Source organism: Corapipo altera, unplaced genomic scaffold, assembly GCF_003945725.1.
Source record: "Corapipo altera isolate COAL_440 unplaced genomic scaffold, ASM394572v1 223, whole genome shotgun sequence".
Classification (NCBI taxonomy): Eukaryota; Metazoa; Chordata; class Aves; order Passeriformes; family Pipridae; genus Corapipo; species Corapipo altera.
Window position 1 is genome coordinate 271,543 of NW_020885074.1, and position 23,678 is coordinate 295,220.

At 61.4% G+C, this 23,678-nt stretch overlaps 5 protein-coding genes across 5 annotated transcripts in view; 4 read left to right on the forward strand and 1 right to left on the reverse strand.

Moving 5' to 3' along the window:
• The window catches only part of PYM1 (PYM homolog 1, exon junction complex associated factor), a 2,415-nt gene extending 568 nt beyond the window's left edge, over positions 1–1,847 (forward strand). Inside the window, exons 2-3 of the mRNA XM_027669249.1 lie at positions 397–490; positions 1,100–1,847. Of these exons, the coding sequence (XP_027525050.1) occupies positions 397–490; positions 1,100–1,577 (572 nt within the window). The 3' untranslated portion in view covers positions 1,578–1,847. The remainder of the gene's footprint in view (positions 1–396; positions 491–1,099) is intronic.
• A 488-nt stretch (positions 1,848–2,335) lies between these two features.
• LOC113959971 (transmembrane protein 198-like) lies at positions 2,336–3,971 on the reverse strand. Its single transcript, XM_027669278.1, has 3 exons — positions 3,848–3,971; positions 2,856–3,431; positions 2,336–2,562 (listed from the first exon to the last, which is right to left on the reverse strand). The coding sequence occupies exons 1-3, from the start codon at positions 3,969–3,971 to the stop codon at positions 2,336–2,338; spliced, it is 927 nt and encodes a 308-aa protein (XP_027525079.1).
• Positions 3,972–5,444: 1,473 nt separating this feature from the next.
• On the forward strand, positions 5,445–7,442 carry DNAJC14 (DnaJ heat shock protein family (Hsp40) member C14; the record flags this gene model as incomplete). The annotated part of the gene is made up of 6 exons (XM_027669279.1): positions 5,445–5,969; positions 6,040–6,146; positions 6,217–6,336; positions 6,592–6,752; positions 6,925–7,027; positions 7,162–7,442. Coding segments are annotated over 6 exons (1,239 nt in total), but the record flags the coding sequence as incomplete, so codon positions are not given.
• Positions 7,443–7,969: 527 nt separating this feature from the next.
• On the forward strand, positions 7,970–23,678 carry SARNP (SAP domain containing ribonucleoprotein). Its single transcript, XM_027669251.1, has 12 exons — positions 7,970–8,038; positions 8,627–8,726; positions 8,851–8,897; positions 9,636–9,703; positions 11,340–11,391; positions 13,191–13,264; positions 13,844–13,872; positions 14,366–14,391; positions 14,796–14,864; positions 20,289–20,378; positions 22,175–22,237; positions 23,130–23,678. The coding sequence occupies exons 1-11, from the start codon at positions 8,003–8,005 to the stop codon at positions 22,214–22,216; spliced, it is 633 nt and encodes a 210-aa protein (XP_027525052.1). The 5' UTR covers positions 7,970–8,002; the 3' UTR covers positions 22,217–22,237; positions 23,130–23,678.
• LOC113959948 lies at positions 17,432–19,986 on the forward strand. Its single transcript, XM_027669250.1, has 2 exons — positions 17,432–17,893; positions 19,005–19,986. Exons 1-2 carry the CDS (start codon positions 17,572–17,574, stop codon positions 19,595–19,597), a joined length of 915 nt encoding a protein of 304 aa, XP_027525051.1. The 5' UTR covers positions 17,432–17,571; the 3' UTR covers positions 19,598–19,986.

Sequence of the window (23,678 nt, forward strand, 5' to 3'; positions counted from 1 at the left end):
TGTAGGGTCCGGGGGGGGGTCTCAGAGCTGCTTTGGGGTTTTCCCGGGACCTGTAGGGGGGGTCCTGGAGCCCATTGACGGGGGGGCGGGGGTCTCTGGGGTCCCCTTGGGGTCCTGAGGGTGTCCCGGGAGCTGGGGGGGGTCTTGAGCTCTCTGGGGGGGCTGTCCTGGGGCTCCCCTGGGTTCAGTGGGGTGTCCCAGCCTCCTTTGGGGTCTGTGCGGGGGTGTCCCAAAGCCTCTGTGGGGTCTCCAGGGACTCCCGTGGGGTCTGTGGAGGGTCCCAGGACCTCCCTGGAGGTGTCCTGGGGTCTCCGTGGGGGTGTCCTGAGGCTGCTGTGGGTGTTCCTGGACCCCCCCGAGATCCGAGGTGCCCCCATGCCCCCCTGTGCCCCCCAGGGAGGTACATCCCCTCCACGCAGCGGCCGGATGGGACGTGGCGGAAGCAGCGGCGGGTGAAGGAGGGATACGTCCCCCAGGAGGAGGTGCCCGTGTGAGTGGGGGGGTCCCCGGGCTGGGGGGGCTCATGGGGCTGTGTCCATCCTCCCAGGGCTGAGGTTGTGCCCCTCTGGGTCCTACCCGGGGCTTCACATGTGGGTGAGTCCCACCCCAGGGGCTGCATATGCCCTCCTGGATCCTCATGGACCCCCCTCCAGATCTTCATGGACCCACCTCCAGATCCTCATGGACATCTCCTGGATCCCCCCATCCCCTCACAGACCCTCCTGGAGCCCCACGGCCCCTCACAGATCCCTCATTGATCCCTTATGGACCCTCACAGGTCTCTCAAGAATCCCCCACAGCTCCTCCTGGACCCTCAGGAATCCCTCACAGATCCCTCCTGGACCCTCCCAGATACCTCCTGGGCCCCTCCTGGATTCCCCACAGCCCCCTCGTGTCCCCCCCCAGCCCCTCACTGATCACTCACTGATCCCTCGTGGACCCTCAGAGACCCTCATAATCCCCCCGGGATCCCCCACAGACCCCTCCTGGGCCACTCACAGAACGTTCCCACAGGGATCCCTCCCAGATCCCTCCCGGATCCCTCCTGGCCCCCCCCACACCCCCCCAGCACCCCCTCACCCCCTCCCTCCGCCCGCAGGTACGAGAACAAATACGTGAAGTTTTTCCGGAGCAAACCGGAGCTGCCGCCGGGGCTGAGCCCGGACACGGCCCCGGCGCGGCCCCCGGGACCCCCCCAGGGCCCCCCCCCCGAGCAGGGCCTGTCCAAGGCCGCCCGCAGGAACCTCAAGCGCAAGGAGAAGCGGCGGCAGCAGCAGGAAAAGGCCCCGGAGCGGCCGCAGGACACGGACGGACTGAGCCCGGCGCTGGAAAAGCTGTCGCTGTCGGGGCCCGGCGGGACAGGAGGGGCCCCCCCGGCCCAGGGGGGCGACGGCGCCGGGAATTCCGAGCGCAGCCGCCGCATCAAGAGCCTGCGGAAGAAGCTGCGGCAGGTGGAGGAGCTGCGGCGGCGCCTCGAGGCCGGGGGGCTCCCCCAGCCCACCCAGGAGCAGCTGGAGAAGCTGGGCCGGAGGAAAGCGCTGGAGGACGAACTCAGGGGGCTCGAGTCGGACTCGTAGGGGGGGTTGGGGGGTCTCTGGGGGGTTTGGGGAGGGGGGAGGGCAGGGCCGGACAGGACGGTTGTTCCCGGCGAGGACCCGGCAGCTCCTGGTTTTTAATGGATCGATGTGGGTTTAGGTGGGAGGGGGCCGTGCCCCCCCCGTGCCCCCCCTGCTCTTCCCACCCCCCCGTTCTGTGTCACAGCTCCTCCCCCCTGCTTATTTCTCTTTTTCTCTCTTTTTTTCCTTTATTTTTAAAAATTGTGGAAGAATAAAAACTGCAGCACTGACCCGGCGTGGGGGGGTCGGGCCTGGGCCCCCCGGGAGGGGATGGGGGGCTCAGGGGGCAGCTGGACCCTCCCCAGGGTGGGGGCCGTGTGGTCCTTTGGGGGTCAGGCAGAGCTGGGGGGCCCCAGGGCTGGGTGAGGCCCCCACCCAAGGTGGAGGTTAAGGCTTTTAGGATCCCCTTCTCTCCTCCAGCAGAAGGGGAGGGGGCTGAGACCACCGTGGGTTCACAGTATTTGGGTAGGTCCTACAAAAATAAATGTGTGGCTTTGTTTTCAAGGGGGTCCCCGGGGGCTGGAGTGGGTGCATAGGGCTCTTCCCCCCAACCAGGGACATCCCCCCTTCAGCCCTCGGGGGTCCCACCCACCCATGTGCCCTGAAGCTCCATCCCCGCAGGCCACGCCCCCCGTGGGCGGGGCACGAGGAACCTCATTTGCTTATTTAAAGGCGCAGGCACCGCTGTTGGGGGGTCCCCCAAGGCACGTCGGAGGGGCTCAGAGGCGGTGTCGGGGCGGGGTGGTGAAGTCGGGGGGTCCCGGCGGGGTCCCGCTGTCCGGCTGCCGGTCCCGCAGGCTCCAGGCGGTGCTCGGGGGGTCTCGGGGGTCCCCGGGGCTCGGGGTGTCCGTGCAGCGCTGGGGTGGGGGCGGCTGGCGGCGAGGGGGACCCCCGGGGGGGGCTTTGGGCTCCTTGTGCCGGAGGCGCTTCTGCCGCCGGCTGAGGGCTGTGGGGAGGGGGCGAGTCCTGAGCCCTGTGCCCCCGACCCCGGGACACCCTCTGACACCCCCCATTTACCACCCCCTCCCCACCCTCCTCACCCTCACCTTCATCCTTCCCACCACCACCAGCATCCAGAGCCTCATCCCACTCCTTTCCCAGTCCCACCCTTTTCCTCCTCCCCGTCCCCATCGCCACCCCGCCCTTATCCTCACCTTCCTCCCCACCAGCATCCACAGCCCCGTCCCTTTCCCATCCCGCCCTTCCCCCGTCCCCTCCCTTACCCCGGGGGTCCCTCACCGTGTCCCCTCGGTGCCCCTCCGGCCGTCACCTTCCACTGCAGCAGCACCGCGGTGACACTGAGCGCGGGCCACGCTCCGAGCAGCGCCCACCCGGGCCAGCAGAGCGGCCCCCCCGGCGCCCCCCGCAGCCGGGCCAGCGCGAACCCCACCAGCGCCGCCCCCTCGGCGAAATAATCGGCGCAGACCACCAGGGCGGCCGCGCCCCCCACGCCCGTGCCCAGCACGGTGAGGGCGCGGGGCCAGCGCAGCGCGGAGAGAGCCCCGAGCAGCGCCAGCCCCAGCGCCACCCCCGCGCCCACCCAGGGGCTGCCCGGGGGCTCCGCCGGGGCCAGCGCGGCCAGCGCGGCCGCGGCCACCAGCAGCCCCAGCAGCAGCCCCGTGGTGAAGAGCCCCACGCTGCGCAGCAGCGCCGTGAGGAGCCCGCAGAGCAGCCCGATGCCCAGCGCGATGCCCGCGCTCGCCTCCAGGCTCAGGGGGGACCCCAGGACGCGCTCCCGGTGGCACAGGAGGAAGATGACGGCGGAGCCGAAGAACAGCCCCGAGAGGAACATGACGGCCCTGAAGCAGCGGTAGCCTTGGGGGGCGCGGGGGGGTCAGTGGGGGCGGTGCTGGTGGGCACTGGGCAGTCCCTGGGGGTTCCCTGTGCCCCACAGTAACCTTGTGCCCCCCGGTGTCCCCTGTGCCATCCCCTCTGCCCAGGACCACCAGTTGTCCCCCAGTGGTCCCTGTGCCATCTCTTCTGCCCCCCAGATGTGCCCCCTGCCTCCCCCGGGCCTCCCCAGCCCCCCCCCCCCCCCCCGCCCCCAGCCCTGCCCCCCCTCGGGGTCCCCCCCGGTGTGCCCTCAGGACCCCCCCAGCCCCCTGACGGTGTCCCAGGGGTCCCCCCGAGCCCCCCAGCCGTGCCCCCCTCGGGGTTCCCTCAGTCCCCGCCTCAGGAGCCCCTCAGCCCCCCAGCCGTGCCCCCGGGGGCCCCCCCCGTGCCCCCCTCACCGAAGCAGCCGCAGCCGAGGCCCAGGAGCGCCCCGAGGGCGCAGAGCGCGGCCGGGACGGGCTCGAGGGGTCCCCGGGGCCCGAGGGCACAGCGGGGCTCCGCGGGGGGAGCGCCGGGATCCATCGCCCCCCGGGCTCTGCGGGGGAGGGAGGGTGAGCGACCCCCGCCTCGTGTCCCCCTCCCCGCACCCACATCTGGCAGCGGCGCCGCGGGGGGGGGGGGCGGCACATCTGGAAGGGACTGGGCTGGGGGCGCTGGGAGGGGGAACTGGGAGCGCTGAGGGCACTGGGAGGGGGCACTGGGAGCGCTGTGGGACTGGGCTGGCGGGGCGGGGGATGCCCAGGGGAGTCCCCGGCCGAGTTCCCATCCCCACTCGCTCCCCCCGCCCCTCCAGCCCCATCCCAGAGCTCTCTCAGTGCTCCCAGTGGTTCCACCGACTCCCGGGAGGGGGTCCCCGCTCGGGGGTCCCATCTCCGCTCGGTCCCCCCCGCCCGGGACTCACCGTCGCTGCCGTCGCGGGGGTCGCGGTGGGGCCGAGATGCGGCAGGGGCGGGACCGGGGGCGGTGAGGGACCGTCGCGGGGTCCCGCGCGGGGTCTGGCGGGGGCGGGGGCGGCAGTCGGGGTGTGAGCGCAGGGAAAGGAGCCGATCCCGCGTGGGGTCAATCCCGGGAAAGACAAAGGGAGGGGGTCGCACGGGGGGGCCCCGGCGGGGGCGGCGGTGCGGGAGGCGCGGAGCCCCCCGCGGGTACCGGGCAGCATTGCCCTTTTAAGATCGAAGATGCCCCTTTAAAGGGCGGGGCCATAGGTACGGGGCGGGGAGATGCCCGTTTAAGGGCTGCGACCACACCCAACTAAGGGGCGTGTCCATTCCCGCCGAAGGGGCGTGGTCACCCGCCATTCAAGGAGTAGGCGGAGCGAAGCTCTCGCGTGAGGCCCCTCCCCCGGAAGTGGGCGTGGCCGGCGCGGCGGCGGGCGGAAAGCGGAAGTGCGGCTGTGAGGGGGCCCCGGGGGGGGGGGGGGGGCGGCGCCCCCCCCCCACCGCCGGTACCGGCGCGGTGAGTCCAAAATACCCCAAAAACAGCCCTAAACCCTCCCCCCATCGCTGGTACCGGCGCGGTGAGTCCGGGACTCCCCAAACTCCCCCCCGGTCCGTTTGCGGGTTCCTTACAGGCCCTACTGGGGGTCCCAGGGCCGTTCGGGGGGTTCCCCGGAGCCCTTTTCGGAGGTTCTCGGGGCCCATCCGAGGGGGCCCGGGGTGAGTCGGGGTCTCTGGGGTCCTGCGGGGGGTCCCCGGGGGCCGTTCGGGGGGTCCCGGGCCCATTCCGGGGGTCTCTGCCCCTCGCTGACCCCTCTCTCTGCCCCCAGCCCCGGCAGGACCGGGATGGCCGTGACTTAACCGCGGGATGGAGCAGCCCCGGCCCCGGGACGCGGCCGAAGGAGGCTCCGGGCCCCCCAGCGCCGCCTGGAACGGGACCTGCGGCCGCGCCGGGACCGCCCCCGGCCCGGGGGACGACGAGGAGGACGGAGGGGGCGGCGGCGACCCCGGGACCCCCTGCGGCTGCCGGGGACCCCCGGCCCCCGCCCCGACCCCCGCGGGGGAGCCCCGGGCCGGGGCCTGCGGGCTCGGCTGCCGCCACCGGGGACCCCCCGACGGCGACGGGAGGGCGCGGAGGGCCCGGAGGCGGGCGAGGCACCGCGGGGCCCTCCGGGAGAACGAGGAGGATGAAGAGGAGGAGGAGGGCGGGGGGCTGCGGGGCTGGGGCCGGGGGTCGCTGCGGGCGGCCCGGGCGGGGGCCGGGCTGTGCCTGAGGCTGCTCGGGGCGCTCCTGGCGCTGCTGCTCCTCCTCTTCCTCCTCCTCCTCGGGGGGCTCCGGCTCTGCTGGCGCGGCCTCGCCACTGGAGCCCGCTGGGCCCACGAGCTCCTGGGGGACCCCCGGCAGTGGCTGCGGGGCCGGAGGAGCCCCCCGGGGGTCCCCGCGGCGGGGGAGGAGGAGCTGGGGCGGCTGCTGGCCCTGGCCGAGGTGCCCGAGGAGGAGCTGAACCCCTTCCAGGTGCTGGGAGTGGAGCCCTCGGCGGCCGACGCCGAGCTCAGAAAGGCCTATCGGCGCCTGGCCGTGCTGGTGGGTGTGAGCTGGGGGGGGCCCGGGGACCCCCACCCCGGCAGGCCCCTGAGGGTCGCTCCCTGCCCAGGTGCACCCTGACAAGAGCCCCCACCCGCGGGCAGAGGAGGCCTTCAAGGTGCTGCAGGCGGGCTGGGACCGGGTGAGCAGCCCCGAGCGGCGCCGGGACTACGAGACGTGAGTCGGGGGGCCCTGGGGGGGCTCTGGGACCCCCGCGGAGGGCTCTGACCCCCCGTGTTCCCCGCAGGAAGAGGCTGGCACAGAGCGAGCTGGCACGGTCGGTGGGAGCCTTCCTGAGCTGGCTGCAGGAGGACCTGAGGGAGGCCATGAACGCCATGGCCTGCAGCCGCTGCGGGGGCCGCCACAGGTGGGCCGGGGGGGCTCGGGGTCAGCACCAGGGGATGCTGTGTCCCTGGGGGCGGATGTTGTGCCCCAGAGGGCTCAAGGGGAGGGCGGGGGCAGTGCTGGGGTGACATCGTGTCCCGGGGGGCTCGGGGAGGGGAGTGGGGGCAGCTCGGGGGGGGTGTTGTGTGCTGGGGGGGTCAGGGGGGGGGGGGGGAGCAGGGCCAGCAGCGGAAGGATGTCGTGTTTCGGGTGGCTCACGGTGCCATCACCCCTGCAGGCGGTTCGAGCTGGACAGGGACCCCCAGCGTGCCCGGTACTGCGCTGAGTGCGGGGGGCTGCACCCGGCCGAGGAGGGGGACCTGTGGGCAGAGTCCCACCTGCTGGGGCTCAGGATCACCTACATGGCCCGCATGGACGGCCGGGTCTACGACATCACCGGTGGGGATGGGCATCCCTGGGGGGACAGGGACCCCACACCCACGGGTGTGGCCCCAGACTGGGGGGTGACAGAACCCCCAGACCCAGTGGGTTTCCCAGCCCCAGGGGTCCCACCCTCCGTGGCCCCCCCGGGGTGCCCCCTGACAGGTGGTCTCTGTCTCTGTCCCCCCAGAGTGGGCTGGGTGCCAGCGTGTGGGCATCTCCCCGGACACCCACCGTGTCCCCTACCACCTGTCCTTCGGTGCCAGGGCGGCCCCCCCACCCGGGAGGCAGCGGTCAGTGCTGGGGGGTACCTGGGGGGTGACACAATGCCCCGGGGGTCTCGTGGTGCCGTCACACCCTCTCTCTCAGGCGGTTTGACGTGCACAGGGACCCCCAGGCCCCCCAACCCCCTCTCTTCCCCCTCCAGGACCACCCCCAAGGGCAGCCCCCCCACCCCCTCAGAGCTCCAGGATTTCCTCACCCGCATCTTTCAGGCCCCGGCGGCCCCTGGGGGGCCCTTCCCGCCGCCCCCCACCCCCCCAGGGGCTGCAGCCCCACCCGGGGGTCCCCCCAGGCCAGAGGGGGTTACCCCCAGGGGGGACACGAAGCACAAGAGGAGGAAGAAGGTGCGGCGGCCGCTCCCGCGCTGAAGGGCCCCAGGCCCCCCCAAAGGGCTTCTTTGGAAAAAAAAAATATTTTTTTTTTTTTTTTTTTTTTTTTTTAGAAAAGAAAGTGAGTGTTTTTTTTAACATGGGGAAGTTATTTTAAAAAGGGAGGTGGGGTGGGGATGTGGCCAAAGGAGCTGCAGGTTGGGGGGGGAACAAAGCAGAGTTGGGGGCTGTTTTGGGGGCTCAATCAGCCCCCGAGGAGCCGGGGCTGCTCTGGGGGCTCACACGACCCCGAATAACCCAGAGGCCAATTTAAGTGTCGTTTTAGGTGCTGGGCTGGCAGATACGGCACCTGGGAGGGAGGGTGAGGGCCTGGGATGTTGATGCCCAATGACCTCGCGGCCGGGGGGTTTAATTAATAAATAAACTCATAATTAACGAATAAATTAATAACGAATAATTAATAACACCCAGCTCCCCGCACTACCGCGCTCCCATTGGTCCGTATTCACGTCACTCAACTCCGCCGACCAATACCACGAGAGCGGCGCCAGGCAGAACAGGCCAATGGCGGGCGGCGCTTTTGCTTGGTCCATCGGGCGCGCTCGACGCTGATTGGCTGGCCGGCGGCGGGGGCGGGGCCGGCGCGGCGGTGACAAGATGGCGGCGGAGCCAGTGGAGCTGCACAAGCTGAAGGTGCCGCGGGGACCGCGAGCGGGGCGCTTTGAGGGAGGGAACCGGTTTGAGCGCCCGCCACCACGGAGGGCGGCCAGGCCCGCTCCCTCGGGGATTGGACCCCACCGCAGACCGGAACCACTGAGGTCGGGGCTCCCCGAGGCCCCACGTGGGAGTGCAGCCGCGTGGGAGAGACCCCGGGGGGGGAATACCGGGGATGGGGGTACCGGGGACGGGCCCTGGGGAGAGTTCCCCAGCTGGTTCCCCAGGGGGGTCCTGGGGAGGTTCCCCCAGTGGGTTCCTCAGGAGGGTCCCTGAGAGGTTCCCCCGGTTGATTCTCCTGGGAGGTCCCTCCAGGAGGGGCCCAGCGATGGTTCCCCGGTGGTTTTTCCCGGGAGGGTCCCCCAGGAGAGTCCCAGGGGGGTTCCCCTGGTTGGTTCCCCCAATGGATTCTCCCGGGAGGGTCCCCAGGAAGGTTCCCCTGGTTGGTTCCCCCAGGACGATCCCAAAGAGATTCCCTGGAGCGTTCCTTTCCATCCCTCAACCCCGCTTTGATCCCTGTATTTAATCCCTGTGTTTCCCGACTCACGGAAGATTTTCCCACCGCAGCTGGCAGAGCTGAAGCAGGAATGCCTGGCCAGGGGGCTGGAAGCTAAAGGCAACAAGCAGGACCTCATCAACCGGCTCCAGGCCTACCTGGAGGAGCACGGTGGGTGCTGGGGGCCCTTCCCGAATCCCTCGGAATTCCCACCTGGATTCCTGTGTTCTCTGGGAATCCAGAGGTTCCCTGGGGTGTTTTGCTGCTCCAATGGCTGCGTTGTTTTGTCCTCCAGCTGAAGAAGAAGCCAATGAGGAGGATGTGCTGGCAGAGGAGATAGAGGTGGGTTGTTTTTTGGGATATCCCGGGGAAATCCTGGTTTGCTGACTGGGAACAGGGCAACACCCGGGGCTGGGTGGAGTTTAAACTACTTTTGTCCATTTTGGTCCTAAACCAGCCAGTTTTGGTGCTGAGAGACAACTGGGATTGTCCAGAGGGTGGGAGGGGGGATCCCATCACTGGTGTGATCCCAGATTTTGGGATCCCTCGGGGCAGGGTCGCTCCCTCCATGTCCAGCAGGATTCACACCTGGGGGGTTTAAGGATATTTAAGGAAAAGTCTCCCACTTGGTGCCTGTGGGAGACTGTTCCTACCAGGGCCAGGAAGTCCAGCCTGGAAAAGCACTTTGTGCTGAAACACCCTCAGGAAGTGACTCTTCCCACTGTCAGGCTCCTTCCTGCTCAACAGGTGCAGGATAAGGAGGATTTTTCCCTCTTTTCCCATGAAACATTTGGTGAGAAGGAGAACGGGTGCTGCTGGAGCTGCTCCTGGTCATTCCCACTCCATTCTGGGCTGGGAATGTCACCCTCAGGTCATTCCCAACCCCTTGTGTAGCCCAGACCTTCTGGGAAGGGATTATGGGGCTTTGGAAAAACACAGCGAGAATTTCCAACCCCTCCTGGGACACAGAACACGGGAATTCCTGGGAATGTTTGGGCTGAATCGGGGGGTTGTGCCTTGGGAATCACCCAGGAAAGGTGGCTGGGAGGTTTTTTATGGATTCTCCCCGTTGGTTCCCAGGAGGAAGAGCCGAAGCCGGCGGAGCCGCCCGTGAAGGTGGAAGAGGCTCCAGTGAAATCCCCCGACGTGTAAATATTGGGATTGGGATCCACCTGGGAAATCTGGGAGCACGAGGGACCACGGGATTCATCCGACCCCGGGGGCACAGGATGGAAGGAGGGAGCAGATCCCACGTGTTGGAGCAGGACTGGGGATCCTGGTGGGGTCATTGGGGGGGGGAAATGGGGGGGTTTGGGTTGGAGATTCCTGGGGGTGGGAGATTCCTTCGATTAACATTCCATGGGGTTTGATTCTCTGGGTGTAGAGTCCTTAGAGTTGAGAGATTCCTCAAGTCTTGATCCTTGGGTTTGAGATCCCTCAGGTTTCAATGGAGAGCCAGGAGAAGGGGGAATGGCTCCCCACTGGGAAAGGGGAGAATTAAGTGGGATATTGGGACGAAATTCCTCCCTGTGAGGGCGAGGAGGCCCTGGAACGGATTTCCCAGAGAAGCTGTGGCTGCCCCATCCCTGGAATTGTCCCAGGCCGGGTTGGTCAGGACTTGGAGCCGCCAGGGCAGGTGGGAAGTGTCGCTGCCTGTGGAATGAGAGGAGCTTTCAGCTCTTTCCCGGCCCGGCCCGGAATCCCTGGGAGGCTCCTCGGGATCTCCTGGGCAGGAGGGGGCGTCCTGGGGCCGTTCCAGCTCCATCCCAGCCCTGCTCATCCCATCCCAGCGCGTTCCCAGCCCGGCTCCAGGGCAGAATTGCTTCCTGGGGAAGTGCCATTAAGCCATTAGGACCTTTCAGGGCATAAAATGGGGAACCTGTGCCGGGATTGGGAACAAAAGCAGCTCATTTTCCTTAACGAGCCTGGCGTTCCCACTGTTTTATGGGAGCTGTTTGGGGGAGGAGGAGCTGCTCCTTCCCTCCTGGGAGCTGCCCAACTTTGGCTCTTCCTCCTTTGTTTCCCCCCTCAAGGCCCAGTTGTGTTTTGGGAGCACAAGCCCTGGAATCCACCCCTTCCAATCCACCCCTTCCACTCCTTCCCTTATATTTGAAAGGGGGGGGATGGTTGGGAATGGCCCAGGGGGCAGGGAATGTGCCCAGGGAGCAGGGAATGTGCCTGGGGCTGCCCCATGAACTAGAACACAACAACCCTTTGTGTTCCAGGGCCATAAAGGAATAAAACTCCCCAGGGATTCGAGGCTTTGGGCTTCCCACAGGACCTGGAGGAGCCTTGAGCTGGGCCAGGGGTTATTCCTGGAGTTCCAGTGTCCAATCCATCCTTTTTTCAGTTCCAGTGCCAATCCCTCTGGCTTTGGGGTCCCCACGGAGTGGTTTGTCCTGCCTTCAGCAGTTCATGATCCCCCCAGTCCTGCAGGGAATGGGAGTGTGGCTGCTCCTGCTGTGATCCCACCTCATTCCCAAGGGAATTCAGGGATGCTGGAAGGGCTGCTCCTTTGCTGGGTGATGTTTTGTGCCCCAGATGTTCCCAAAATTTTGGTTAGAAGTTTCCCAGGCCTCATCCTTCCCTTTGGCATCAGTGTTGGGCTCCAAATTTGAGGAAGATCCACAAACCTGGCTCGTGGTTCCCATTTCCACACAGACCCTTGGCTGTGTTGGGAATGTGTGGCCAGGAGGAGATTCCTGACCCCTTTCCCACCAGGACATGTCTCTGGAATCCACAGGAGCTGCTCTCACTGGTTTCTCTCTTTCCCAACACCTCCAGGATCACGGAGAAGAAGGTGGTGAAAATCACATCTGAGATATCCCAGATGGAGGTGAGATTCCTGCTGCTGCATCCTCCCAGGAGGGGATTCCCCTTTCCCCTTCCTTCTGGGGGTTGCTGAGGCAGGATCAGTGTTTCTGTGGGAAAACTGCTTTATTTTTGTGGGTTGGTTTTGCATTTCCCGTTCCTGGGAGTGTCCCAGGCCGGGTTGGAGCCCCCTGGGATAGTGGGAGGTGTCCCTGCCCGTGGCAGGGGTGGATGGGATGAGCTTTCATGTCCCTCTTGAGCCATTCTGTGATTCCCTGATGTCCTTTGCCCCCCTCTCCCTGTGTTTGTGCTCCCTGAAAACCCTTGGGTGCCGCCGGTTCCTCTGGGAAAGCTCCGAGTTTCAGGAATCTGCTTGTGCTTCTCTAATCCCCCCTTAATTTTGTTGGCTCCTGAGGCAGAAATCCCTATGAAAACACGATTCCTGCTGTTTGCAGCGACTCCAGGGTTTAATCTGCTGTTTGGGACACGCTGATTTCCACAGCAACGGGAGCGATGGCGCAGGAGGGGGATTGTGACCTTGGAGAGGCAGGAACAGGCTCCGGGGGGGGAACTGCTGCAACTTGTCCTCCTGCTCTTTGTTTTTCCCCAAATTCTGCAAGATTTTTCCCAGAAAACCCCCTCTTTCTTATTTAGTGTGAGGTTGGTGGGTCTTGGCAGAGCGCTGTTGGGGTGGGTTTTGAGGAGAAAAGGGAGTTATTTAGAGGTGTAAATATATATATTTATATAAATACAGGTGAGCAGGGGAGACAAATCCCTGGGGTAAATAATTGGAGGTGGGAGCACAGCCTGGAATTCTGTCATTTGCTGTGGATCTGGGAGGGTGTGAGGGGCTTCCCACTGCGAGAGGGGAGGGTCAGGTGGAATATCGGGAAAGAATTCCTCAGGTATCCTTGAGGATGTATAAAGGGATAAGGAAACAAGGTTTGACCTGAGTGGTGCCTTTTTCCACCTCTGTTTTCCCTCCTCTGCTGAATTCCAGCTCCTCAGTCCCGGGAGGGGCCCAAGTGCTGCTCCCAGTCCAGCTTTTCCAAACATTTATGTTTTGGAGCAGATGTTTATGATGCTCCTCGCTGTGCCCTTGGCTCCGCTCAGTGTTTCCATTAAATATTCCCTGTTTTTCTAACCTCCAAAACACCCCATGCAGCGTAAGGATCAGATATTAATCATTTCCCTGGGGCTTTTGGGGGGATTTAAGTCCTTGGAAGTGCAAACCTTTGCATTCCTGATGATTCCAGGGTTTTCCCTCTGCTCTGAGCCGGAGAGTGGCCGAGTTGTAGCTGGAATTCACCTGGAATTTCTCTACTGGTGGCAGAGGGCTCATGGATTGGGTCTGGCTCCCGGAAAGGGGCTTGTTCCAAAGAAACAAATTCTCTGGAAAAAACACCCCCATCATTTATTTTTTTTTTTGAGCACATTTCCTTGGATTTTTGCTCAGGGGGAGGGGAGGGAGGTATTGGCCCCTGGAGCTGGTGGTGCCTCCAGGAGGGATGTTGGCTGTTCCCAGCCAGGAGCCTCTTCCCTGGCTCAGGAATTCCTTGGGATGGCCTGAGCCATCCCAAAATTCTCTGCTCCCTGCTCCTGTTTCCTCCCTGAGTGATGCTGGACCTTTTCCACTGGGTTTTCCTGGAGTTTGGGGATCGGGGGTGTCCGGAGCCCGTCGGTCTCACGAGGTGCCAGCGGCTCCTCCTCCCTCGGTTCCGGGAGGGGAGTTTTCCCTTCCCGTGGCTGTTGGGATCTGCCACTGCACCTCCCCACCTGCCAGCCCTGCCTGCCCCCTCCCAACCTGCCCTGTCCCTGTCCCAGCGGATGCAGAAACGGGCCGAGCGTTTCAACGTCCCCGTCAGCCTCGAGAGCAAGAAGGCGGCTCGGGCAGCGCGGTGAGCGGGGCTGGGGGGTGAGGGGAGTGAGGGGGGTGAGGGGGTGTGGGGTGGGAGTGAGGGGGTACTAGGGTGGGAGTGTGAGTGTGCCCAGAATGGATGTGAGGGTGCCCAGGGTGAGGAGTGTGAGGGTGCCCGGGGCAGCTCCTCAGTGGGATTTGGGAGCACATTCCTCCCTGGGAGTGTGGGGAGGCCCTGGAATGGATTTCCCATCCCTGGGAGTGTCCAAGGCCAGGTTGGAGTGACCTGGGATAGTGGGAGGCAGAACTGGATGGACTTTAAGCTCCCAACCCAACCCATTCCATGATTCTTCCCTGGGAGAAGTCTCTCCAGAGACCTCTGTGTGCAGGGATGGGACAACAACCCTGGAAGGGTCTGGAAAACCAGAGGGAGAAACAGGTTTGCTGGAGGGTTTGGGATTTGGGTTTGGAGAAGGTGGGAGCTGCTGCAGGAATTCCACAAGCTGGGAATGACGTGTTCCAGCTCATCCTGCCCCCAGACCAGGGAAAACCCTTGGAAGGGGAGTTCTCCAGGGCTGGACATTCCCATCACTGACTCACCCTTGTTCACCTTCCACAGGTTTGGTTTGGCCACAGCTCCCACGAAAGGTGAGGGGAAGCAGAACCAACCCCTGGAATGACCTTCCTGCAAATATTTACTCCTTTTGGGGGGTGGGAAAGGTTGGTGGGACAACCCTTGTTTTCCCTTTTCGTGGAGCTCCAGGTGGGAATTGTGGAGCCAGAATCCTGTGGAATCAGGAGGAAAAGGGCACGGGTTGTCTCTTGGGGGTTGGATTTTCCCAGTGTCTCTCACTGCAAGCCCAACTGGGAGGCACAGCTGGGTTTTCCTTGGCATTCCTTGGTCCTTCCAAACATCTGTGGCTTCTTAAAATGCCACATTCCACTCCTGGAGCTGCTGGAGAGGTGGGATGGGGCTGGGTTTGAGGGTGGAGAAGCTGCTTTGAAGGTGAAAATGGAATTGGGAGTGAGCAGGGATGGACAGTGAGAAGAATGGGGTGGGAATTCTCGTCTCCTTGGAGATAAAATCCTACTCCAGTGCTGTTCCCTAACTGGGAATTCTCTCTCTTCCCTCTTCTCTCAGGCCTCTCTGCAGACAGCAAACCCACGGTAAGAAAAGCTTCATTCCACTGGAATTTTGGGTGGGACACGGAATTTTGGGTGGGAACACGATCCAAGTGGTTCCTGCAGGAGGGGGGTTGTGGTTCCTCTGTGCAGGACTCTGCCAGGGAAGGTTTGTCCCAAAAATCTGGGCTCTTTAGGGGTGATTTATTTAGGGATAACAGTGCCCAATATCTCTGGGAAACCTTGGGAAGCTGCTGGGTTTGGAAGGGGGTGGTGCAGCTTCCCAGCCTTGGGGCAGCCTGGGAGCAGAGCTGGTTTTCAGGAGTCCTGGCAGTTTTCCCAGAGGCCCTTAATTGTCCATTTGGGGATGAGGCTGATCCCTATCCCTGAAACCCGAGGGATGGGGATGGAAAAAACAAGCCACGGAAATTGTTTCCTGCTTCTTGTAGATAAACATGGATAAACTAAAGGAAAGGGCTCAGAGGTTTGGGTTGAATGTCTCCTCACTCTCCAAAAAGGTAAGGACATTCCAGGACACTCTTCCCACCTCAGGATTATCCCAGTGCTCCAATCCCACCATCCCTGTCTGAGGTTTTACATCCCGTTCCCGAGCCCTGTCAACACCATTTCCTTCCCCTTCCCCTCTGTTTGTGTTTGTGCTGGGATTCCACATGGTTTTCCAAGAGTTACAGCTCCTGAGGGTTTGGAATTTTAAGGTTGTTCATCCAGATTTTAAGTGGGAAGAGCCCCCATGATCCAGGGGGTTCAACTCCCACCGTGTCCGTGTGGGTCCCTGCCTGGCAGGAGCCAGGTCAGCCCAGACCTGGAGCTCTGGAGAGAAGGTTCCAGTGGGAAATAATCCTTGGAAGTACAACAGATGTGTTGGGGATAGATTTGACCTCGGAGCTGTTGGTTTTTCCAGGGGGAAATGGGCACAAACTTGTGAGCTCCTTGTAGGATCTGCTGGAGGGGCAGGGGATGGAGCTGGGGGATGGATTTGGGATCTGTGCCCAGCTCAGGAATGGAGCTGGGGTCTGTGTCCAGCTCCAGGGTGGGATTTGAGCGAGCTGAGTGTTCTGGGAATGGAAAAACGTGGCTGGAAAACAACTGGAGCAATAATTCCATGGTTTTCCTTTCCCTGGCTGCAAGTTTTCCATGTCACATCCCAGTGCTGTGGCCGTGGGAAGTGCCAGGAGCCTCAGGAATGACCCTGGTTGGACCCCAGCATGTCCCTTCCTTGGAAAAGTCCCAACTGCCTGTGCTGGGACAGGTTAATTTTTACCCCTCGTGGCTTCAGCTGAATTTTGCTTTAATTCCAGTTGACAAGAACATGTTTTCCGTGGAGCAGATCCCGACCTGGATCAGCCAGGGGAGATCAGGGCTCACTGGAGCAGCAGAAAGTCTCTGTGTGTCCAAACCAGCAAATGAGGCAGAGAAAACAATTCCTTTAATTGTTTGGCTTCCAGGAGCTCGGAGGAGCAGCAGCCTGAGGAGGAATATCCTTCTCCTGGATAATCCCTGTGCCTGCAGCCTTTCCAAACCACCCCTGGGAGCCTGGACCAGGAGCTGTTTTGGCCCCCAAGGAAGCCAAGGGTGGTGATGAGGGGGGGGAGATGCTGGCAGAGGAAAGGGAAAAGGATTGGTGGGATGTTCCAGGAGACCCATTCCTGTGGATCAGAGAGGTGGGATTGGCCTCAGTGGAGGGTTTGTTGTTGGGAAATTCTGATTTCTGGCACTTGGCAGAGGTGGCTCTGCCCTTGTAGGGAAGGCCCCGTTGGCACAGGTGGAGGAGCAGCAGCGGCTCCACTTTCCCTCGGGATCATCCATCCAGGCTCTTCCCTCTCCCCAGAGCCCTTCCAGGCCTTCCCTCCCTGTGTCACTTCCCAAACAAGGGCTCTGGGCACTCCTGGGCTCCGGGGAAGCTCTGGGAGTGGCCAGGACTCCTTCCCGGCCTCCCTGACCTCCCTCTCCCACTCAGCTGGTCCTTCCTTGGGCCCCGCTGGGAAACAGGACTTGGCTTTTGTCTGGAACACAAATACATCCCCCCTCCCCCTCTATTATGATTCCATCAATGATGTCATTATGTCCCATTCAGGGGCTCCTGGACCCGTTGGCTGCAGGAATTTGGAGGAGAATGGCAGGGCCTGCTCCAGCTCCAGCCCTTCCCGAGCCTGGGGGAACAAACCCACCTTCCCTTCCCTGGGGGAGAAATGAAAACAACCCAAAAATTTCCCCTGTGGAAAGTGGGGAGGGAGCACAGGGGATCCCTCCTTCCCAAACTCCTGGATTTCTGGGAGGAATCTCCTTCCCAAACTCCTGGATTTCTGGGAGGAATTTCCTCCTTCCCAGAGATTCCTTTTAATTCCCAGCTTCAGCTGCTCCTTCTGTTCTCGGGAGACTCGATGGTTTCACTTCCCTTGTCCGTGGAATGTTGCTCTGAGTGGGTTTTGGGGGATGTTCTGACTCCCTGATTTTCCCTCAGCCATCCCAAATCTGTTTCCAAAGAGTGTACTCCCTGTTTTCAGGCTGGATGTGGGAATCCATCCCTGCCTGGTGGGAAAACCCACTCAGAAGGTCCCGTGACCTCCAGTTTGCCCAGTTCCACAGTTCCCAGGTCACAGGGGACTCTCCTCCAATCCTGCCCGTGCTGGAGCTGGGAATTTGGGGCAGGAAGAACCTCTGCAAACACGGGAATGACGTTGGAGGTGCCTTGGGGGTGCGAAGAGATGAAAAGCCCCTTTTGCCTCCTGGAATTGCCTCGTTCCCGAGGCATCATTTGCCTCATCCCTGACGTGGGAGGGCAGGAATTCCTTTCCATGTGCTCTTAGCACATGGATGTGACTTTCTGCTCCTCCTCCTCCCCCCCGATCCCCTTTAGGGTGAGCACAAACTCCCAGCTGTGACAGCCGGGAGGGCTTTCCATGGGAAAACCTCTGGGACAGGCTGGGAGCTGGCTCATGGGAAGAGAAGGTTCCATGGATGCCTTAGAGCCCCTTCCAGTGCCTAAAGGGGCTCCGGGAGAGCTGGAGAGGGACTGGGGACAAGGCATGGAGTGGCAGGACGATGGGGAATGGCTTCCCACTGTAAACTAGGACATTTAGGTGGGATTTGGGGAAGGAATTCCTCCCTGTGAGGGTGGTGAGACACTGGCACAGTGTAAAGAAAGAACTAGAGCTGGATGTTCTGCCTTCCCAACCTGTTTTCCAAGTTTCTTTGGGAGAAAGGATGAGGAATGAGCTTGTGGTCGCCCGTTTCCTGTGTCAAAAAACCTTCCTGGAACAGTTATCTGTGTTTGATGTTTCTGAGCTGATCCAAAGCCTTTGGAACCGCTTTTGTTGGAGCTGGGCTGTCCCAAATCCAGGGCTGAGGGTCCCTGGGACAGTGAGGGGACTTGGTTGTCTGTTCCTGCTGCTCATCCAGGCAGAATCGTCATATTATTTGGGAGAGAGGCCGTGCCTGGCTCGGTCCTGCTGCCACCAGCCCCAGATCTGGGCTGGAATCCCAAATCCTTGGAGCTGGAGGAGCTGTGGGAGGAAAGGGGCAGCTTGGATCACGTGGAGCATCCCCATGTCCTGCTGAGTGTGAGAGGTGAAGAGCTCCTGAAAGGCAGTTCTGGGGCTGGAAGTGCAGGGATGTGAGGCACACGTGGAACATTCCCATGGAAATCCCAGGCTTCCCTCTTCCATCACATCTGGTGTTGGGAAGTGTCAGCTCTGGAAGGATTTGGCAGGGATGGGGAGAGAGACGGGAGGAGCAAATACAGGAATAAAGCGTGGAGGAAATCGGGTCAGGATGAATTTCAAGCAGACCCTGGGTGGCAGCTGCGTGCCCCAGGATTGGAGTGTTCCCGGGAATAACTCCCTCGGGAGCTGCTGCTCCGCCCGGGGCCGGGATCGGACGCGGAGTCGCCCTCGAGGGTCCGTCCCCTCTCCCGGGGGGGTCAAGGCTGTGCCACCATCAATCCTCCAGCGCCTGGAGGCCTCAGCTCCGCTCTCCATCCCCCATCCGTCATCCCGGGCTGGGAGGGCCCCTCTCCGGGGTCTGTGGGGAGGACACTCGAGGCCTCACCTGCAATTCCAGAGCAGTTTCCTCCTGGAATGGTTTAATCTGCAGGGAAGGAAGGGGAAGATGTGGAGCAGCTCTGCTGTGGAGAACTGGGAGCGTTCATGGAGAAGGGAAGAATCCAGGGAGACCTTGGAGCCACTTCCAGGGCCTGAAGGGGCTCTGGGAGTGCTGGAGAGGGACTTGGACAAGGCCTGGAGTGACAGGACAAGGGGGAATGGCTTCATACTGGAAAAGGGGTGTTTTAGGTGGGATTTTGAGAGGAAATTCCTCCCTGTGAGGGCAGTGAAGCACTGGAATGGATTTCCCAGAGGATTCCCCATCCCTGGAAGTGTCCAAGGCCGGGTTGGACAGGGGTTTGAAGGTGTCCCTGCCCATGGCAGGAGGTTGGGATGGGATGAGCTTTCAGGTCCCTCCATCCCAAACCCCATTAATTTAAGCAGAGTGTTGCACCTGAGCTGTTCCCAGCACTGGGCTGGAGCTGGGATCCAGTTGGGATCCTGGGCAGGGCTCCCTGAGTGCCAGAACCACGGGAGCCACGAATTAACACCTTTTGGCTCCAGCTCTTCCAGCAGCAGCTCTTCTCCCAGGAGAGGGGAATGAGTGGCTGGAGCCGGAGAAGTGGCTCATTCCAGATTTAATTGTGGAACCAGGTCATTCATCCCCTGGGAGGGGACAGGGAGCAGCCAGGAGCCACCAGCCTTGGGGACAGGAGGGTCCCCTTGGTGCCTGGAGCTCTGGGATTCAGGTTGGACATCCAGGCCAGGAGGGAACCCTTGGAGAGGGGGCAGATCCTGAGGCAGATTCCCATGGCACTGGAATGCCGTTGCCACCAGCAGCCCTGGGATCCCCCCTTGAAATCAGGGCTCCAAATGAACACTTTGGGACCAAATGCAGCACAAATCCATGGACAGATTCCCAGTCCTGGGGATCCCGTTCCCAGATCACAGGGAAGGCTTTGTCTCCAAGGCTTGGAATCCCTCTTGAAACTTTTTTTCCCTCTTCTTCCCGTTCTTTTAGAGAAGTGGGAGAGCAAAGGGAACAAAAATTGGAACAGGGAGCTTGGAAAATGGATGTGAGGGGCTGCCAGCGGGGTCAGCTTTCCCTGGATTTGGCAGGGCCGGGATTGATGGATGTGGCCGGGGGGGCTTGGGGTCATTTTCCTCAGCTGGATTTCAGCACCCCATGAATCAACCCCTGGCAGGGGAACAGCTTGGGCTGGAGGGGAGTTCACCGGGCGCGTGGAGGGGGGTCAGGGAGCGGGATCGTTATCCCGGAATTGATTTAGGGAAGGGGCCTCCCGAGAAATAAATCACCGGGATCCTGGAGCTGGGGGGAGGAAGGCACGGAATGTTGTGGTGCCAAAGTGGATCTGAGGACCCCCTGCTCAGGGAATGGAACCCCCTGGGAGTGGGGGTGGGATCTGGGAGCTTTTCCATTGGATGTCACCAGAGGGTTTAATCCAAGGAGGAAGTGGAAGATGTGGAGCAGCTCTGCTGGGAACTGGGGGGGGGGTCATGGAGAAGGGAAGGCTCCAGGGAGCCCCTTCCAGGGCCTAAAGGGGCTCCAGGAGGGCTGGAGAGGGACTTTGGACAAGGGATGGAAGGACAGGACACAGGGAATGGCTTCCCACTGTCAGAGGGCAGGGTTAGATGGGATTTTGGGAAGGAATTCCTCCCTGTGAGGGCGATGGGGCCCTGGAATGCATTTCCCAGAGAAACTGTGGCTGCCCCATCCCTGGAAGTGTCCACGGTCAAGTTGGAGCAACCTGGGATAGTGGAAGGTGTTCTTGCCCCAGACAGGTGGAATGGGATGAGGAGGGATGGGAGGAACACTCCTGGGCATTCCCAGACAATGAACCCCATCCCTTCCTCGTGCAGAGCGAGGAGGACGAGAAGCTGAAGAAGAGGAAGGAGCGTTTTGGGATCGTCACGAGTTCAGCCGGAGCTGGAGCCACAGAGGACACAGAGGTAAAAAACCCTCCTGCCAGGGGATGGGGAGCAGGGAGGGAAGCAGGGAGGGGAGCAGGGAGAGTCCTGGGACCTCCAAGATCCAGGGACCCCTCAGGACCTCGGGGGCTGAGCCCCAACCTCGGGCTGTGCTCCCCCACCACCTCCCCTTCCCCTGCCTCCCAGCCCAGGGGGGCTTTTCCAAGGAAAAGGGTTTCCCAAGGGAGAGGTTTCAGTCAGTGCCACCTCAAATCCAAGCAGAAGGACAGATTTCTGCTCCCAGACATCCCTGCTTGGCCCAGGGCTGGGGGGAGCCCTGGGAAGGCAGCGGGAGCCGATTCTCCGGGAAGGAGAAGGGGAAGGGGGCACAGGCAGCTCCTGTGGACCCCATGGGATGGGGTTTCCATGGATCCATGCTGGGAACAGGCTGCTCCAGAACTCTCTGAGCCTGCTCCCCTGGCAGGACATCACAGATGCTTCCAGAAGGAGCGGGGGGCACATCCCACCCTGATCCCCCTCCCCTCCCTGGGGCTGATCCTCGTCCTCGTCACTCCCTGGGCCCCGGCAGCTCCTGGACCCTCTGCTATTGTTGCTCTTCATCCATAAATCCCGGGAGGCTCCAGGATATAATGAGGATTGGGATGCTGACCCTGTTTCCAGTGCTTTGTTGTGGCCTCAGCGGTTCTGGCCCATCTTTTAAATTTATCACCTCCTCGGGGCAATTTTGGTCCCTTTTATTGTGCTTTGACGCTTCTCCTTCAAGTAATTCCAACCCTGTGCTCCAGGCTGGAATGATTTGAAGGTGGCTTCTGCCTGAAGCAGGTGGGCAGTGCCCTGCACACCTAAATGCCACCAAAACATGGGATTTGGGGACCCTCTCTGGGGACAAAGGGACCCCCCCAGGGTGGGGGGTGCTGGATGAGCACACCAGGATTTGGGTACAGCTAAACCAGGCAGCTCCAGTTTGCTTCCTGTGAGAAATTGTACCCCTCCAGGTGGGATTTAGGGGCTGTTTTTCAGGGCTGAGTGTTTTTTGGGGGGCGTTTCTTCCCCGGGGGGGTGAAGCAGGAGCTCCGTTCCCGGCGGAGCAGGGGGAGCGTGAGGCTTTTCCGTCGGGTCACCCGGAGACTGTGCTGGAACAAAAAAGGCTTTTTACTGGCATTGTGTGCACTCAAATGCACCTTTCCCTGGAGATCCTGGGCTGGGGGCTTCTGTTGCCCCCCCGGGCTATTTATCCTGCTAAAAATTAAGATTTATACGCCCCTCGTGGAGCGGCTTAAAGGGGAATCGGCCACGTATTTAATGTGTCCCTCTCACCTTCCCCATGAATAGAGCAGAGTTCACCCTTTGCCCTTTTCCATTTCCCACCTCCCCACTCCCTGCCAGCGTTTCAGGCCCCTGAAGTCACCATTGTTCCTGGCTCAGCCCCTTTTGTGGCTCCTTCCCACTGTATTCCGGGCACTGTATGTTCCTGTTCCTGGGTTTGGGGATCTGTCTGGGGCTTGGGGCTCTTTGTGGGTTGGGTCCCTCTGTTTTGAGGCTCTTTTTTCATTTGGGTCGCTGTGTTTTGGGGCTCTTTTTGTCATTTGGGTCTCTCGGGTTTTGGGCTCTTTGTGGTTTGGATCTCTCTGTTTTGGGGCTCTTTGTGTTGGGAAAAACTCCATCTCTCCCTCTCTGTGGGAGCAGGGTCCGGAGTCTCCACTTCCAGCCGTGTTCCCCAGGCTGGATTTTGAACCAGTTCTCCCTCAGGTTCTTTATGAGATTTTAAATAACTCATTTATTGGATTTATTAATTTTCCTTGTCATTCTCTTTCCAGGCAAAGAAGAGGAAAAGAGCAGAACGGTTCGGGATCGTGTGAGGCTGTCCTGGAGCTCCTGCCGTGGGTTCCTCCTCCTCCTCCTCCTGCTCCTCCCTCCCCACTTCCCACTCCCACACCTTTCCAAAGGATTTAGTGACAGTACACAGGGAATTCCCCCGGAGTTGGATGATTGTGCTACTTACATTTGATGGTTTTTTTTTTTCAAATGGCCAAGTTTAGAAATGAGGGAAAACGGAGCAAAGAGAACCAGCTGGTTTTGGTGCCCCCCCCAGCCCCACATTCCAGGGGTTTCCCAGTGTTTTGGGGGGTCACAGCAGCAGCTCCTGATCCTTCCCAGTGCTCCAGGAATCCGTGTGGCCATGGCACAGCTGGGACAAGGACAGGCCCCACTCCCCCAAGGGACAATGACACGAGTCCTGCTCGGTCTCTGCTGCCTCTGACAATGTCAGGGAAGGATTTTCCCAAATCCATCGTCACATCTTTCCCAAAATGTGGTGACCTGGGGCATTCCCACAACCTTCCCTGCAGGAGCTGCCAGAGGCAGAATTGCCCATTAACCCCAGATCAGGTGATTTCTCCCCAAACCAGGAGCGTTGCCCTGGGATCCGTGTGTTGGATGCGGATGTTCCTGGAGGATGTGCAGGAATGTGGCTCTTCCTGCTGCTACAACATCCCATTTTTGGTGAAATTATGGAAAAATCCACGGCCAAAACACACCGAAGGTGCTGCTGGTGAAGCCTTTCTGGCTCCCTGAGCTTTGGCACCTTGGATTTGGGGGATTCAGGGAGCAGCTCCCATGGGGGAAGCTCAGGATCCCCAATCCCATGGGATCGGCAGGGGGTGCCCAGACCCCCTTCCCCTTCTCCTTCCCAGAGAATCAGCTCCTGCTGCCTTCCCAGAGCTCCCAGAGCAGGAATGTGTCTGTGAGCAGGAATGTCTGCTTGGATTTCAGGTGGGCATTGACCGAAACCCTTCCCCTGGTGAAGACTTGACGTCCCAGGATTGTTATTCCCCGCGGGATCCTCATCCCGGAGCGCTGGGAAGGCCATTGGGAGCAGCAGGGACATCCCACCCCAGGCATTCCAAGGCTCCCACCCCAGTAACAAGCAATAGTTCTACTTTTTGTAACGTGGAAAGTCTTCAAAAATGCTTCTGTTCCCTGAGCGTTTTGGGGCCTCCGGGAAATCCCTGGGATGTTCCTTTCCTTCCCCAAAGGGCAGCTGAAAGCCACGGGATCCAGGTGACACCACGGGATCCAGGTGACACCCTGTGTCCTTGGCTGAGCCCCAGCTCTGTTGCTCCTCCCCATTCCCTGTGCTCCCGTTATCCCAGTGTTTTGGTCCATGTTTGGGATTTCTCCTCCGTGTTTTCTGTTTGCCTTGTGGTTCCCCCGCTGGTTGTTGGCTCGGAAGGGTTTGTGGTGCCAGGGCAGGGAAGGGTTTGTGGTGCCAGGGCAGAGGTTCCCTCCTTGCTTTCATAATAAAACTCCTTCTCCAAGGCA